General features: G+C 48.8%; 1 protein-coding gene across 1 annotated transcript in view; it reads left to right on the top strand.

Moving 5' to 3' along the window:
- The first annotated feature begins 2,321 nt into the window (after positions 1 to 2,321).
- The window catches only part of IL2RA (interleukin 2 receptor subunit alpha), a 44,648-nt gene continuing 29,430 nt past the window's right edge, over positions 2,322 to 17,539 (top strand). The window contains exon 1 of the mRNA XM_061126020.1: positions 2,322 to 2,623. Within this exon, the coding sequence (XP_060982003.1) occupies positions 2,560 to 2,623 (64 nt within the window). The 5' untranslated portion in view covers positions 2,322 to 2,559. The remainder of the gene's footprint in view (positions 2,624 to 17,539) is intronic.

Genomic DNA, 17,539 nt, shown 5'->3' with positions numbered 1-17,539 from the left:
TAAAGCTGAAGGTACTAGTAAACTTAAGGTAATTGTTACTTTCCAAGAAGAAATATTACTTCCAAAGACCCTCTAGAGTTTAAAAAATATGAAATACCTTAAAAGCTTGTATGTCAGGACTTCTCTGGCAGTCCAGTGGCTAAGACTCCACACTCCCAATTCAGGGGGTCCAGGCCCAATTCCTGATCCCACATGCCAAACTAAAGATCCTGTATGTTGCAATGATGATGGAAGGTCCTATGTGCCACAGTTAAGACCTGGCACAGCCAAATTAATAAATAAATTTTAAAAAGCGTGGAGGTCATTCTGGCTTGTTTGCTTCTTCATGATATACGTGCTCACTGAGCTTGGCTAGATTTCACATTTTGGTCTCATTTTCCTTTCTTTGCTTTACTCTTGAATGCTGGGTACTAACCATTCTCTGCTCCCTCATTTTCTGAATAATTCAGCCCTAAATATCACATTGGCAGCTACTCTGGGGATGTTATTTGTATTATATTTCAAATTTTTCTGTGTTTGTAAAATTATACTTTGATACCTGTAGCCAGGAAAAATCTCCAGCTTAATAACTGGGGCAGCCCTACAGACAACAGGAACTGCTGCTCACATTCAGCGGGCTGAGACTGTTTCCAGCAGTGAGCGTAAGCCTGTCCTGGAATCCTACGCTGATCCTGCCACATTCTGACAAGTATTGCATTCCCAGAAAGAGAGCAGTTCATGCTTTTCTCTGTAAACTCTGGTACTTAGTCTGGAAACCACTTTTAGTTCATCTGCAGGTGGCTGTGGCTCAGTGGTAAAGAATCTGCCTGCCAACGTAGGAAATGCAAAAGACGTGGGTTTGATCCCTGCCTGGATTGGGAGGATTCCCTAGAGAAGGAAATGGCTACCCACCCCAGTAGTCTTGCCTGGAAAATTCCAGGGACAGAGGAGCCTGGAAGGCTACAGTCCCTGGGGTCACAGAGTTGGACAGGACTGAGCACTCACACACTCATGCACAAGGCTCTTTTCAGAGATTGTAATTGCTTTTCTTCCTTCTCTCCCTCCCTCCTTTTTTCCTTCCTTTCTTTTTCTTTCTTTCTTTCTTCTTCCCTGGTGGCTCAGATGGTAAAGAATCTGCCTGCAATGGGGTTTGACCTCTGGGTTCAGAAGATCCCCTGGAGAAAGGAATGGCAACCCACTCCAGTATTCTTACCTGGAGAATGCCACAGAAGGAGGCGCCTAGAGAGTACAGTCCATGGGGTCGCAAAGAGTCAGACAGGACTGAGCTACTAAGACACATACACCTTTTTTAAAAGTCTTTATTGAATTTGTTACAATGTTGCTTCTGTTTCATGTTTTGGGATTTTGGTCCTGGGGCATATGGGATCCTAGCTCCCCAACCAGTGATTGAACCTGCACCCTCTGCATTGGAAGGTGAAGTCTTAGCCAGGGAAGTCCCAGTAATTGTCCTTCTTAGAGAATGTCAGAATATTCTTAGAAATTATCAATAACACATATTGGAACTATGACCTGTTTTGGCATGCCTGGATAGTCTTCCTTTTGTCAATATTTTTGCTTACTTGTTAATATTTTTTAAATTTTATTTTACTATCAATACATGATGACATGAATTTCTAGAGGGCGAAACATAGTCAACTATTCTGTGAAAATCAGAAGATAGCTCTGATCGTTAAATAGGAAAGCAAGATTCAATTTTCTGGGGAAAAAAAAAAAAGTCCAATGTTGAAAACCAAAATCCACTTTTGAGAAAAACACACCTGGTGGCAAAATAGCTTATAAAATGACAACTCATATTCAGGACCCAGGGCATCATGGTGAGAGAACTACAGCTAGTGCTTATTGTAAGTCTTGGGAGAACATTCAGGAGTTCTGAGCATGGGACAGCCTGCTGCTTCCTCTTCAATTATCTGAGTATTGGAGACCCCACCCGGAGACCCGGTGGACTTCTTAAAAGGCTCTGTGGTCAGACAACTTTAGGAAATGCCCATCTAGGGCCAAGACTGCTTGGCATGACCTTGCCCCCCTCCATCTTGAGTGGCACCTGCCAACTCCCCAGGGAGCTATGAGTCCGGGACCTCAGTTTCACGGTGACATCAGCTTATGAAACTCTAGATGAGACCACTGCCAAGAAGCGCTTGCTCACCCTGCTTTAACGGCAGTGGGAATCTCCCTGTCCTTTTCAGGGGTAAGCCAAAGAAAGGATTCATAAACGAACCCCAATCCTTCTCACCAACCCCAGCCCACACCTCCCAGCAACTGAACTTGAGAAAGAAAAAAAAAAACCTGGTTAAAACCACTTCCTATATTTGAGACTAGAGAAGAGAGTGGTACGCACAATTTCCTGGCTGAACAACCCAGGCTAATACTTATACAGAGCAAGCATTGACTACCCTAGAGGTTGACAGACCAGCAAGGATGACAACCTGAGCGGACTCACCCTTCATTCCCCAGCCCCCTGGTGTGATGCCAACAAGAGTCTGAAAGGAAACCCGGCATTCAGCAGAGCAGCACTTTCTCTTCCCGGCCCCGGCGTCGGCAGTGGTCCCAGGGGCCAGGAGGATGGAGCCAAGCTTGCTGATGTGGAGGTTCTTCGTATTCATCGTGGTACCTGGCTGCATGACAGGTAAGGGGTCGCTGGTGCCTTTGGAGTCCTGGGAAGGCTAAGGATGTAGGCTCTTCCCAATCACATAAGCCGAGGGGCATCTAAGTGGAAAGTACAGGGAGGGGACGGGATCCCGGGTTCTGCCTCTGTGTCCGTGGCCCACCGGGGCCCCATTCTTTGCCTCTATCATCACTGACTTACAAAGACAACTCGGAATGGGGAGTTCTTGTCACTCAAGGTCTTTGACAGTTGATTCTGGGAAGAACATAATGGTATGATATTTGACTGTTAACCAGCTATTAATGAGCAGATTCCTCAAGAGATTTTATTTTCCAATGAATTTAGTTTTCCACTGCATCCACTGGCTGTAAGGATAATACTAAAAATCTGCTAGAAATCTCTCTATGACCAGGCGAATGTGCCTGAGATGTCAGTGACTCATATATGAAGCACTGGGATCATTTGGGATCTCAGAAAAGTTAACCTTCAAGGATATGTACTTTGTGTTTTACTGCCTAGGGAAACGATACCTAGGAAGCCGCTTATATGTGCAACTTTATAGAAGTTTTTTTAAAAAAATATAAGCATATCGCTTTGAGAACATTAATTCTTCTTGTCTTCTTATGTGTCTACATGCATGTATATATATGTGTATATGTGTACATATATGAAAGTTTTGCATTTCATTCATCCTTTCAGAAGGATATTGTCAGTTTCTGGTTGGTTTTTTGTTTTTGTTTTTTTTTTTTAAGAAATAAGAAACTACCAATTTCAGCCTCAAACCTCCTTCCTAATAGCATGTGAATTTTCTAATAATGTCCTCCCTTGCTTATGCAGGAAAACATATCAGTATCTATAATTTCATATCCTTCATTTCTAGACAGACAATAATGCTAAGTGTCCACAGAAAGATGTGTTAAGAAGTGAGACACAATGATGCATACGGGGTCTTTTTGGCCTGTTGAGGGGAAGTGATCAGTCTCTGGGCTATGAACTGACCCAGGGGTAGAATCTTCTTTAAAGTGAAAAGTGGGCATGATTTTAGGAAGACTTATAATGTGACTTCTGTCTCCGCCGGGTCTTTGCACAGTGAGAGGCAGGCCAAGGGAACAGAGAAGTCTTTACAGTTGACTGGCTTCATCTCTCGGGAGCACATTTCGAGTAAGTGCATGCTACTGCCAGGAGTTGGTGACTTATCTGAGGATGAGATTGGCCTGAGAGCAGTGCTCTTTCACACACTCACATCTTCAAAAATCTATCCAATGCCTCTTGTTTCCCTTTTCAACAGCACAGGAGATACAAACGTGAACAAAACGTAGCCTCACCTTAAAAGGGGTATCACCTGGTGAGGGAAAGAGAGTTATGACTGCAATATGGGTGGGATGGGACAAGAGCTACGGGAGCAGGGGGCCATGTGGGAAGGCTTCACAAAGGCGGCTGCACAAGGAGCCCTGAGGGGTCAGTAAATTTCCCTCCATGGGGATTCCAAACAAAGAGGACCACACGCTCAGACAGAGACAGGGCAGAGCTCCAGGAAAAGCCCCCAGCCTCGGGTGGAGATATGGGGCTACTGGGGGTTAAAACTGGATGACCCCAAGTTGAGGATTTTAAATTTCATTTGGGAGTCAATCAAAGACCATGAGAAAGTAAAATTTACCATTTATAGGGTACCTTACGGGGGAGTGCTTCCCAGGTGGAGCAGTGGTAAACAATCAGTCTGCCAATGCAGGAGACACAAGAGACGGTGAGTTCGGTCCCTGGGTTGGAAGGATCCCCAGAGGAGGAAATGGCAACCCACTCCAGTATTCTTGCCTGGAGAATCTCATGGACAGAGGAGCCTGGCAGGCTACAGTCCATGGGGTCCCAAAGAATTGGACACAGCTGAGCGACTGAGCACAAAGTACGTTGTATAGGCCAGACACATGTCTTCGTTCCTCCTTCACAGTCCCTCTGCAAAGTGGATGTCACCAACCCCCTGAGACAAAGAAGACCCCTAGACTCAGAGGCCACGAGGCAGTGACACAGCTGGGACTCAAACCCGATTCTTTCCGCTGAGTGCTCTTCCTGTTCACTGTGGACAGGGCCCAAGCTCTCTGGAGGTGACTCCATAGAGAAAGTAAGTGAGCAGACAGGGCATGAAATGGCCTTTTCCAGAGACCAGTAAGGACTCGGCAGCCAAAGAGAAAGACAAGGGCTGAATTTCTGGGATCCACACGTGGCTTAGGAACCTCTCCAGGGTCAGAAATAATCTCCTCTCAGACTTTTTCCTCCCAGAGGAGCCCAGTCTTAAAATAAACAAATCTTATTCCTAGGAAGGGAGAGGTCACTAACAAAATCAATCAGACTGTCAACAGAAGCAATTTCTAGCTGATTCATAAGGCTGATTTTCATTCTGAAAATTTCCAAAGCCACCATTTAAAACTGTGAGGGCTGATGGGGAGTGTGTTGGTCAACGTGGGTGTTTTCAGTCTCTGTATTACTGGGTCCTGGGATGCGGTTGAAAAGAGAATTCTCCTGATGTTGCCAACAGGCACGTTATTGATGGTGCCTTTCTCAGCATTGTGGAAATTCTGAGAGTTTATCTGTGCCTTCATCATCTTTCTTTCATTCTAGGAATTCTGTGATCAAATCTGCATGCCCTAGACTCAAAAACACACACATAGTGCGGAAACCCATGAAGATGGTATTTTCGTCTAATTATCCCTTCTTGTAAAGATGACTGCCCACACTGGAATTTCCATCTTCACATTTGTCATTAAAACACAAACGCTTAACCCTTCACATTCAATCATTCAGTTTCTCTAGATCCCAAAGTGTTATTACCATATGTTCCTTATCTTTAAGATATGCTTTAGAGGAATTAGTGTATATAGATAGATAGATCATTACCCTTTGTGTGTGTGTGTGTGTGTGTGTGTGTGTGTGTGTGTATACACACATAGATATAGATACATATAGATATATATGGATTTGGTCAACTTAGGGAGTACCTCATAAAACAGTTGCTAGTTTCTTTAAAAACAGCATTTCTGAAATAGGCAGTGCTGTTTATCAGCTGTACATTTGCTCCTTTTGAGATCGGAGAGCATCGAGGCACCAGAAAGAGCTGGCTTCGCTGACAGTCAGCTGCTATAAAGAACGGCTGACGGGCAAAGAGGAGAGTTCTTAGCTTCTTTGAGCAAAGCCTTGAGTGGTCTAGAGGCACCTGTACTCATCAGAGCGATAGTCACCCTCAAGTCAGGCTAGCCCTCAACCCCAGCCCTCACTCATTCCCTGCCCCCCTCACCGCCTGATGACCAGTAGAAACCTGAAAAAGAAACAGGAGTTCCTTTGGGAAGTGGGGCCATATCCCTTGAGGTCAGGGCAGAGAAATGTTAGGAGGAAGCTGAATTTTGCAGGGGGGTGAAGGGCGTGATTTGGGGGCAAATTGCTGGGTCTCCGTGGGCCTCAGTTTCTCTGTAAAATGAGAAGGTTGATGGGGCTGATCCTGAGGCTTACTTCTGGTTCTCTTGCTCTATGTCAAGAATTCTGAACAGGAAATAAAATAAGCCCTGTCAAAAGGCCTTTGCAAGCTGGGGTACTTTCAGATGAAAAAGTTTCCAAACCGAAGACATATACAGCAGGGTCCGGGTTGAGAGGCCTTCGGAGGCCCAAGTGCCAAGGCTGACGTGTCATCACGGTTATTTCCAGCCTCTGGGAGGTTCCGCCCTGTGCTCAGACCAGGACCACGGCTTCAGGAAGGGTGACGGCTATAACATCGCTCCCTGCCGGGGAGGCTTCTGCTATTTGCTCTTGGGGCCTTTTTGCCCTCAGTTGATTTCCTTGCTTCTCGTAGGGGAGGGCTTATGTGAGTGGAAACCTATTTCTCTTCTCTTCATCCCAGGCCATTCCCTGGGAGGAGAGGAAAGAGGATCTTCATTCAGTCAATCGCTTCAAAAAGCTATAAGCCCTGCATTCTTGAAAGCGGTTAAATTGAGGCTTTCTAACCACTTCGGGGGAGCCTCAGAGGGGCATGTGCACTAGCCAGGAGGACAGTCAGGGCAGAATTTTGGTTCTTCTCTGCTCCCCTCCAGTCTCTGTTTCTGTTAATACTGATTTTTATTTATGTATTCTGTTGCACCGGGTCTTAGTTGCCACACGTGGGCTCTTTGATCTGTGCTGAGGCCTGTGGCGTCTTTAGTTGTGGCCTGTGAAGTCTTAGCTGGAGCATGTAAGATGGTTACCTGAGGCACGTGGGAGCTTAGTCCCTGACCTGGGAGGGAACCTGGGCCCCCAGCGTGGGGAGCACGCAGTCGTAGCTACTGGGCCACCAGGGAAGTCCCTCCAATCCCTGTTTTTTAACTTCTCCTCTGAGAAAATGAATGTATGCATATGTGATGACATTCATATTTTTCGCAAGTCAGGGCACCCAACTGTGTACCCATGGGTCCTTGGCCTTCCGAGCGATTCTTGGCTTTCGTTCCTCGTCTGCTCCCTGTCCTAGACTTTGGGTGGCAGCGAGAAACAGAGAAGGAAGGAGACTTGAGTAGGAAGCGAGTGGATGCTTGCGGGGGAGGTTGGCACTGAGGAGGTAAAACCTGGGCCAGGGGTTTACTCATGTCTGGTGAGCGTCCAGGAGCTCAACAGTCAGAGGAAAGGGCTCCTCCACCCTTCCTCCCCAGAGAGGCCTGGACGCCCTTCCTCGAGAGGTATCTGAGCAGAGCCTAGAAGAACATTGGTCAAGTGGTGTGAGGAGCCGGGCAGGGGGGGCTGGAGGGATGGCCTCTGAGCACTTTGGACTCAGGACCTAGGATTCCTGTCTCCAGGCTAACAGTGTGCGGCACTGCAGCCCAGCCGCGCCCTCTGAAGTTACAGTGTTGTTAGCTGCTCAGTTGTGTCCAACTCTGTGACCCCGGGGACTGCAGTCCACCAGGCTCCTCTGTCCATGGGATTCTCCAGGCAAAAACACTGGAGTGGGTTGCCATGCCCTCCTCCAGGGGATCTTCCTGACTCAGGGATCAAACCCGCATTTCCTGCATTTCAGGTGGATTCTTTCACCATCTGAGCCACCAGAGAACCCCTTGAAGCCACAGGGGGTTCCTAAACTTCCTACGACCCTCCTATCTGTTGCTCTTCATCCCCCTATCAGGGGAGGAAAGATTGGAGGCCACTAATGAGCACTCTCATCCACCTCTTTTGCTACCTCTTCTAGTAATTTCTTCAGGAAGTTCTCCTTAGGTGCAGTCAGCTGCTGTCCTAAGTATTTTCCGGGGCAGGTGCAGGTGGGTGGGGAGGTGGTGGTGGGAAACAGCCCAGAGATGACCTTACCACATAAAGATGGACATCATTTATTACTCCTATACACATCCTGAAACTCCCAACAGGAAGAACAATGTGATAGAAACACTCTATCTAGCTCCATCTTTCTTGAGTAGTGCGTCCTTGAGCAAATTTGGTGAGTGCTGCTATTTGTTTCCTTAGAAAAACTTTCTTATGCACAAAATTTTGAGAGTAATATTTGGGGTTATAACCTCCCTGTCAACCAGGGTCTCCAGGTAAGACCTCCGGTCAGGTTCTTCAGTATCTGAATAACCATACTCTGAGCACAGAAAATGAGACACAGGAAGTTACCCTCACTAGTAAGGGAAATGTAGCTGGCTTGTCAAAAGTAACCTAAGACCTGGGTGCCTAGACAAGATTGGAAGGAAAGGGTGCCAAGGAAAAACCAAAGACACCAGGCAAGCAAGAGAAGTGGAAATCTAGGACTAGAATCCAGGCCTCTCAAATTCCAGTACAATATTCCCCATATGTCTTCACATCAACTCTCAGTGACATCCATCCATCCTTCCTTCAATGCACCCATCCATCCATCATCCATCTTTCCCTTCTTCCTTCCTTCCATCCATCCATCTCTCCGTTCATCCATCTTTTCTTTCTTTCATCTATCTAGCCATCATCCATCCATCCATCAATCTATCCTTGCATTAGGATTACTGAAATGGAAAAGGTCTTTGCTCTCAAACTGCTCCTGGCCTAAGACTGGAGATAAAACATCTGCTGAGCAACTCCCGCCTTGAGGACTTGCCAAGGGAGGCAGCAGTATTTGCCAATGACTCAACAGCCGTCACTGAATCCCCTTTTTCCCCAGGCTTTCAAATAAGTCACCCATTTTGGGGAAAATAATACTAGAATCATCTCTGGGTCTTTTAGGTATTTTCCGCTCTAAGATTACTCAGGAATTTTCCGGCTTTTGACTTGTTTGGAGCTTACTCTGGGATTCGCTTCCATCAGTGAAAAAACACGAGTCCAACTGGAAAATGTATTTAGAGCAGTGGTTTCTGGCACAAATTGCACGTTAAGTGTGCATCTGGGAAACTTTCACAAATGATGTCCAAGTCCCACCCAAGGCCAGTTAGGTCAGACTCTCTGGGGATTAGAACTGGAACTAAGGCTATTATCATTTTTAAGCTTCTCAAATGATTCAAGATGCAGTTAGGATTGAAATCCACAGAACAGTGATTCCATGGTTGGTCCGAGTCCATTGTTTTATTCCTATTCACTGGGAATAGATGCCCTAGCATAGTACTTCCCAAAGTTCAATGTATTACAGATCATCTGTAGTACTGGTGAGGCAGGGGCTTGTTGTGAGACAGGTTCTGATTCAGGATATCTGGGGTGAGGGAGGAGATTCTGGTTCAAACAAGCTCCTCCATGAGATCCGAGTGCCTGGTGCCTGAACCCCATTTTGAGTAGCAAGGCCGTCACAGGAGAGAAGAAACAGGTGTTGTGTCCACCCCACACAGAACGTGCAACTAAAATGGGAAAAGCACTCTGGGAAAGACACAAGATTGAACATCTCAGTGTGGAAGGTGGCAGAGTTGAAGACACCATGGCATCCAGAGGTGCTTCCCGGGGCATTCAGAAAGCTTTCTTGGAGAAGGTGGCTCTGAGTTTGCGCTTGTGAATCTCAGGAGCCGGCTGAGGGGTGGTGTCTCCTAACAAGGTGGCTAAAGGTGTACACGTGAGTCATGCTCCTTGAGCAACAAACTGAAAACTGAGGCGTTCGTGAGGGCAAAGAAACAAACGCCCCACGTGTCAAATATTTCCTACTCCATGTTGGTTGCTTGTTGAACAAAATGAAGCTCAAATGCCTAGTGGTCCTGTAAAAACTGTACTTCTGCTCTGACAAGAGCGATCTGGGTTCTCTCCCTCTCACTTGATCCTCTAGTAACACACATTGATGGGGTCTGGAGTCTGCACTCCCACAATGGGCCACCAAGTCAGCATCACTAGGACCTCATGACACCTCTGGGTAACAGTCAAGAAGTCCAGGGTCTTATTTCCCCACATTCAAATTTTGCCCCGACCTCTGTCTGGCCGGGGCTTCCATCCCAACTGCCCAAGTGACCGTCTGCCCCTAACCCATCCTGTCCACCTGGCTTTCCATCAGCCATGGTGCCTGCAGCACCCAGCCCAGGGCCAGGGACCCAGGGGGATTTCAGGCAGCAGAAACTCTAAGGCACCAAAGTGTGGATGCCCCGGGCGGGGTGACCAGAAGGCCACTGAGAATGAGCGGGGTGGCCGGCGCAGGCCAGTGGAGTCAGGCCTCCACCTACCCCCTTCCCCACCCCCAACTTCAGACACAACGAAAGGGCCGGGTGGATCAGGAGACTAGGAAGTGTGAAAAGCTTCTTTCCGCAAAGAAGAAGAAAGAGAAGCAGGTTTTTAAAGAACACAAAGTCAGTGCTAAGGAGGTGATGGGTCCCTTTACCCTAAAGAGCATGGCAAGCTCACTGGACTCCAGGAGGCCCTCGGGAGAGAGAGAGATGAGGAAGGTGGGCGAGGCTGTGAGCTGCAGAATGGCTGGCTGGTTGGGGCAGGCCCCGCACAAACCCTGATCCCAGCACCCACTTTTCCCTTTGAGGCTTATTTTGCCTTCAGCCTTGTGCCAGGAAACACTTTTGGAGGGTGCTGCACTACAAAGGCTTGTGGAATCTTAGTCCCCCAAACAGGGACTGAACTTGGGTCCAGGCAGTAAAAGCACCAAGTTCTAACCCCTGACCCCCAGGAAAGTCCCCAAGAAACGTTTGAAACACGAATGATAACGAGAAGAACTCATATTTACAGCTCTCTCACAGGCACTACATGAAAACATTGTGTTGCCTCTGTTAATCCTCAAAATCAGGTCCACCTTGTTCTCAACCCCCTTTTGTCCCAAGTAAACTGAGGCTCACGGAGGTGAATCAGTTATCACATGGGATACAACTGGGGGGGGCGGGGTGCCAGATGGGAGCCAGGCTGGATCCATGCAGGGCCTGCATTCTTGATGATTCTTGTAAACTGTTGTTAATAAAGAAGATTACTTTCACATTTGAAAGTCTGCTCTGAGTAGGCCCCACTGCCCCTGTGGTTGTCGATAAATGAAAAGCCTGTTCCGACCGCATCCAACACCAGACGCCCAGTAACTGCCTGCCGTCTGCTCGAGGGGCTGGCCTTTCCAGGCCTGCCGAGTCCCTGAGTTTAAATTCTCTAAATCCTGCTCTCCCCCTCCTCCTACCCGCCAAACAGCAGCTCGGGGTGTTTTTCCTGCATTTGACTGGGCTTCAAAGAAAGCACTCGAGTCAAGCCACGTCTGCCCCAGCCGCCCACGAAGCAAGGAAATTCTGAGCACCTTCAGGCATGAGTCAACACCACCATGTTCAGGAATCTCTGCCCACAGAATCACCCACTCTTCTGTTTGGGCCCAAAATAGATATCTCCTTCAGAAGCCTCCCTGCTTTCTGTAGCCTCAGCAGTAAGAAAACAAAGGTGAGGGTAGGTGTGCGTCCAAGGCATGATGGAGGGAGTTCACTCTGCTGTGAAGTTCTCTGGAGTGAAAACATTACCACTGAGCCAGACACAGAGGACAGGTGTGGCAGGGGGAAGGGGGACGCAGGAGAGTGGCTGGGAACGGTCATTCCTTTGTTCATTCATTCACTTGGCGAACATTTATTAAGCAAATACTATGTGTCATATATAGGGTCAGGAGATGGGTGCAACCCAGCCCTGGGTCTCCAGGAACCCACCATCCAGCAGGAGAAAAATATATCACACAGATAATGCCAACCTAGCTGAGTCTCAGAATGCAAATACAAAGAAAGAGTGGATGGCCACACAGACAGGCATTTGTTCTTACGCAAGCCCCTGGACATTATCACTCAAGAACTGCCTCACTGTCCTAACACCTGGGACAGAAACAAGGGCTGAAAGCATTGCTCTGTCATTACTAATTACTAAAGCTATTAAAATCAAACACCATGGATTTTAAATTTAGAACAGCATAGTCAGAAAATGTGCGGAAGCTTTCCTTTGCTCAAGAAACTCCCTGACCAAGAAAATAGGAACATTTTTGGTGGGAGCAGTTATATTCCTTAAAGGAGAAACAGATGGCTCCCACAGCCCACAGGTGTTGTAGAAACACCAATAACACGTGAAGCTGACAGGCGGCACCTCCTCATCCGTGTGTGAGCCACTCCCCAATTTCAAACACCCAGGAAGGACCTGCCTCCCCAAGACAGGCATGAAGGGAACCCAGTCAGTCTGGTCATGCTAGGTACTTAAAAGGAACAGTGTTTTTTTAAACTATATATGTATATATATGCATACATATATATATATATATACATACATACACGTATATACATATTGGGTTTGTAAAAAAGTTTGTGTTTTTCTGTAACATCTTTCAGAAAAACCTGAATGAATTTTTTGGCCAACCTGATATATACAGGTTGTATACACATGCTGTGAATGTATATACTTGCTATATATAGCGTACATGTGTATGCACATACATATATGTACTGTGGATATATACATATATGTGTGTGTTTATGTACATATATGTGTCTAGATATATATATATATATATATATATATATATATATATATATATATATGTTTGTTTAGTTGCTAAGTTGTGACTGATTCTTTTGCAACCCCATGGACTGTAGTCCCCCAGGCTCCTCTGTCCATGGAATTCTCCTGGCAAGAGTCCTGGAGTGGGTTGCTATTTTCTTCTCCAGGGGATCTTCCTGACTCAGGGATTAAACCCATATCTCCTGCATTGGCAGGCGGGGTCTTTACCACTGAGCCACCTGGGGAAGCCCATATGTATACATACATATACACAAATATACATATATACACTCTGTGCATATACATATATGTATATGCACACGATATAGACATGTACATATGTATGTGTGTGCGCGGATATATATACATATATACAATGTGTACATATATTTGTGTATAACTATATACACATAGTTTCATGAAATGAAATTGGAGTGAATTGGTCCCCAAGTGAGTGAATTGGTCTGTCTCCTCAGAGAAAGACAGTGACATAGTTAAAGGGCAGAGGAGCCGTTTTTACAAGTTTTGCTTGAAATCCCCGCGGCCTGGGCTGACGTCAGCCTCTTCCTGCCCAGGGCCCTGTGAGTTTCCCGGGAGTTTCGGGGGAGGCTGTGCTGCGGGCGCCCGTCCTGGCTGCGGCAGGCTGGCGGCTTCCCCAGCGGGTGAAACCAGTAGCGCTTGCAGACCCAGCTGAGTGTGGTATCTGTTTCCGGCCCCTGCGGTAGTGACACCTCTGCTCAGCGTCTGATATAGAATAAAAGGATCTTCGTGAAGAGAAAACTCCTTATTTCAAGTGGAAAGCAAAACAAACAACTACCAAAAAAAGTTACAAACCCCAACACCTTTTCACGATAAGAGGGCAGTTTCCGCTGACATCCTGCTGACACCCAGGGGAGTGCGGGGGACCGCAAAGGTGAGCGTTTTCGGCTCAGATGTGCTAACAGGCCCTTTACTTCACTTTTGACTTTCAACGCCTTTCACTCGCCAGGCCATCAAGTTTCACTTTCCCTCTCCCAGGGTTTCCTGTCTCACTCCTTTAGCCTGAGTTTGCAGTGGGCTCCTGCGGAGGGACTCCCACCCTCCTGCTCCTCCTATTCCTCCTGGGAGACGAGCTGTGGGCCCACCAGGCACCCGGCTGTGCCTTCTACACCTGTGATCTTACCGAAGTCTCACAACAACCCTGCGAGTCAGGTACCACTGGGATCATTCCCATTTTGCAGACGAGGAAACTGAAGTTGTTAGGCAGTCATTCACACACCCCAGAGAGTGACGGAGCCAGGCTACCTGCTCCATCCTTGTACAGAGGAAGAAGGCAGTTAACTGGTCTCATCAATTCCCCTGGGCTTCCTAGGGACGTTTTCTCTTATTTTAAGTCACTCTTTGATCCACTCCCAAATTAATTCCTCTGAAGTCAACATTCGCAATGCCTCTTCCCTGATCACGTTGCCTCCCCGCCGCCTGTGGGGCATGAGTCCTCTGCCCGGCATCTCATATTTTTCCTGACCTGGTCCATCTGAACGTCCTCTGCACATCGGACCTCCCGCAGCTCCAGCCACTCCAGACGGCAGGGCTCCTGTTCTGCAAACATGGCTTCCTCACCTATGATTTCAAAGCCTGGCACCTAGGGACACCTCCCCTTTCATAATCTACCACATCTCATCTGCCTACTTGGAATTCTTCCCAACTGGGAAGCATCTGGGGAGAGTAGAAAGGGCTCAGGAACTTGGTATTCCATAGGGCTTGGATTCAGATCCTGTTTTCCTGTAAAACCATCACTGGGCACCATTCTCTGCCAGCACTAGCAGGGTGGGGACAGCTGATGGACGGGGTGTTGTGAGCACAGGCGGTCCAGGAAGGCAGAGGCATGCCCAACCCCAGAGGAAAGGGGCAAGGAGGCTTCCCAGAGCAAAGCGACAAGGAGGGGTCCTGCAGGACTGGCAGAAGGCAGGAAGGGGGAAGCGAAGTCTCGAGCGAGTTAATGACAGAGGACACAGCATGGTCCTCCAGGTTGGGGAGCACCCGTGGGGCGGAGCTGTGAGCTGGTCGTGGAGCCAGGCCAAGTGCAGGGGCATGGACTGTAGCTGGGGAGGAGCCGGCACGACAGAGCGGCTGCAGGGATGGGGGCCATCTGGGCTTCAGAGCATCAGCCCTGTTATCTGTGTGTATGACTGTTGGCAGGTGGCACGGGGGAAGGGGTGCAGCTCCTGAGGGTGCTGAGTGAACTGGGGGAGAGCCAGGGGTGGGCCGGTCCTTCAAGCCTCCAGCGGCCTCAGCTGCTGTGGGACAAGGCAGCCTGCCTAAGGTAAACAGCATACAGTAGGTGCTCAGTAAGCATCGCTTGCTGGGCCTGTAATCTGCACGGCTGAGAGCCAGAGCACTTCTCCACGGGGTTTTCCCACAGGCTTCCCAAGTTTAGTACAGCCAGCGCTGGGTGCCCCCACGCCCCGGCCTGCTTGTCCTCTGTTATCTCCAGTTTTAATGAAAGATGCCACCATCACCACCTCCAGCTGCCCAGGGAACCTGCCCGGAATCCCGGCTCCTTTTGCTTCGCTGGCCCCACACTCCTTACAAAGGCCCAGTCCCCGGGGGGGTCCAGTCTGAACCATCTCAGCATATTAGTACCCACTCTCCAAGCTCCAGCCCCCCAAACCCCAGCCCGAGGTGCCTGAGACAGCCTTCCTGCCTCACAGGACACATGGGGGACAGGGCGGAAGGAGGCCAGAGGCTACCTGTGGCCACAGGGGCAGGAAGTAGCTGAGACACAGGGAGGAAAGGTGGGCGCACGTGATCACGGGCGCCTCCCCCTTGAGGCTGCAGATCCTGGCCTCCTGGAACTGGCTGTGTGACTCTGGGCAGGACTCTGACCCTGCCAGCTCACTGCATTGTGTATAACACGGAGACGGTAGGGACGGCCTTCCAGTAATTAATCACTGAAATGATTCTTATTTACAGCTGTATCAATAACACTAGCATTCTGTGTATCTCACTTTATTCTATATTCAATGTCTTGCTTATAATAATGGACTATAAAATAGTCGTCATATTAATTGTCATGAATGTTCATAACAGCCTACTAGAGAGGTGGCCGTGGGGACCAGGGAGAGCCAGCTGTGTGCCTGGATCAGTGGCCAGCACACGGTGACTGCCACGTCTTGGACAGAGCGGGCGCTTTCTCTGTGCATCCAAGGAGATGGCAGAGAGGTTCTCTAAGCCCCTTTCAGTCCTGACATTCTGTGGCTAATAAACACCCCAGAGCAGGGTGAAACGCCATCCCTTCCACCCTGGGCTGATTGAGCCATTCAGGCTCCCCGCCAGCCAGCCAGCTCCCCTACTGCGTCCCGTCCGTTCACCAGCGGGACTGAAGGCATCGCTCACACCACGGGAGGAACTCTATGTAGTTCATGCTGCAATGACTACATCCTTGACGGCTCCCACCTGTTCTTTTCAGCACAAAGCAATTCCCCATGAATCATGGTAAACAGGTCCTAGTTCCCATGTCCTTGGAAAATGCTGCCACCTTGGATTTAAATTCAATAAGAGGAAGCCCAACATGAAAACCCCTTACAAATTCATCACCTGTGGTCAAAGCTCCTAAGGCGGGTGTCCCTTGAAAGGAACAATGCTCACCTATGGCTTTGATCAGAGACCACAATTGCGAGTGCTACCTACGAATTTAGGGAAGGCAGGAATGGCGTGGATTTTCAGATATTTTTATTTATTTATTTGGCTGTACTGGGTCTTAGTTGCCGCATGCAAACTCTTATTTGTGACTTGTGGGATCCACCTCCCTGCCCAGGGATTAAACCTGGACCCTCTGCACTGGCAGTTTGGAGTCTTAGCCACTGGACCGGGAAGCCCCTAGAGCTGATACTTTAAAAGGTGCTCTGGGGAACTTGGCTCAGACAGTGAAGAACCTGCCTCCCAATGCAGGAGATGCAGGTTCGATCCCTGGGATGGGAAGATCCCCTGGAGAAGGGAACTGGCAACCCATGCCAGTATTCTTGCCTGGAAAATTCCGTGGACAGAGGAATTTTGTGAGCTACGGTCCATGGCGTCACAGAGAGTCAGAGCGACCAACACCTTCACTTCACTTTCTGGGGATCTTGGAGCCTGTTTCTTCAGTGCTAGTCTAGTGGGGGACAGCCCAGGCTGAGCCCACAGAGTAAACTCATCAAAAGCCTTTCAGTTGAGGCTGCCTTTCTGAGGCCAGCTCCTGGAGTACTGGAGAGGGCTCCGGGCCTTGTTTACACAACAATCTTAAAAACCTCCTCCCGATCCTGTGTGGCCACCCCTATCATCAGCTCACTCGGACACAGCCTCATCCCCCCTCTTCTCTGTGGGGCCTCACCTACTGATGTGTGGATTTGGGGAACACATTCAGGCTGTGGTTGGTCTACACTGAACCCATCTTAGGCCAATCACAGTAGACAAGCAGATCAGGACTGCCTCCAAAGCACCAAGAACCTCGGAACCCAAATCAGGACCTTACCTCCAGCTGGCCTGTGGCCTCCATTTCCGTAGTGGGATTGACGTTCTCCATGGAAAGGCTGGTCGCCATCCTAGACGCACAGTGATGTCTTCGTCCGAGCAGGCTGTCCTAGCAGAATACCATGGCCTGGGGGCCTTAGAACAGCACAGCTCACCCCTCACTTTATTCCTAGGGGCTGATATCTGAGACGGGGGGCCGGTGTGATGGGGTTTGGGGGAGGGCTATGGTTTCCCCCCAGAGGATTTCTCGTGTCTCTCCTAGGGGACCCAGACCCACCTCTGAGGTTCCAACCTCACGGCCTCAAGTCACCCAATGCCCCACCTCCTGACACCATTGCACCAGGCAGGAAGGTTTCTTCATATGAATGTGAATCCAAACACTTGTTTGAAACTGAGTGTATTCTTGAGAGCAGGCAGGAAGAAGCGTGCCCAGAGTGATGGGTATGGAAGGTACCCCGGGAGGTGGGAGTGGCTACTGGCAAACCTGACCCTCATCTTCCCAGGACACATGGATTTGGGGCGCCTGGCACACTCGGGGCCCATATTGGCACGGCCGGCCCCTGCACGACACCT

This window comes from Dama dama, chromosome 23 (genome assembly GCF_033118175.1).
Source record: "Dama dama isolate Ldn47 chromosome 23, ASM3311817v1, whole genome shotgun sequence".
In the NCBI taxonomy this organism is placed as follows: Eukaryota; Metazoa; Chordata; class Mammalia; order Artiodactyla; family Cervidae; genus Dama; species Dama dama.
Note: the sequence above shows the minus strand (reverse complement) of the source record. Positions and strands in the feature narration are given on the sequence as shown.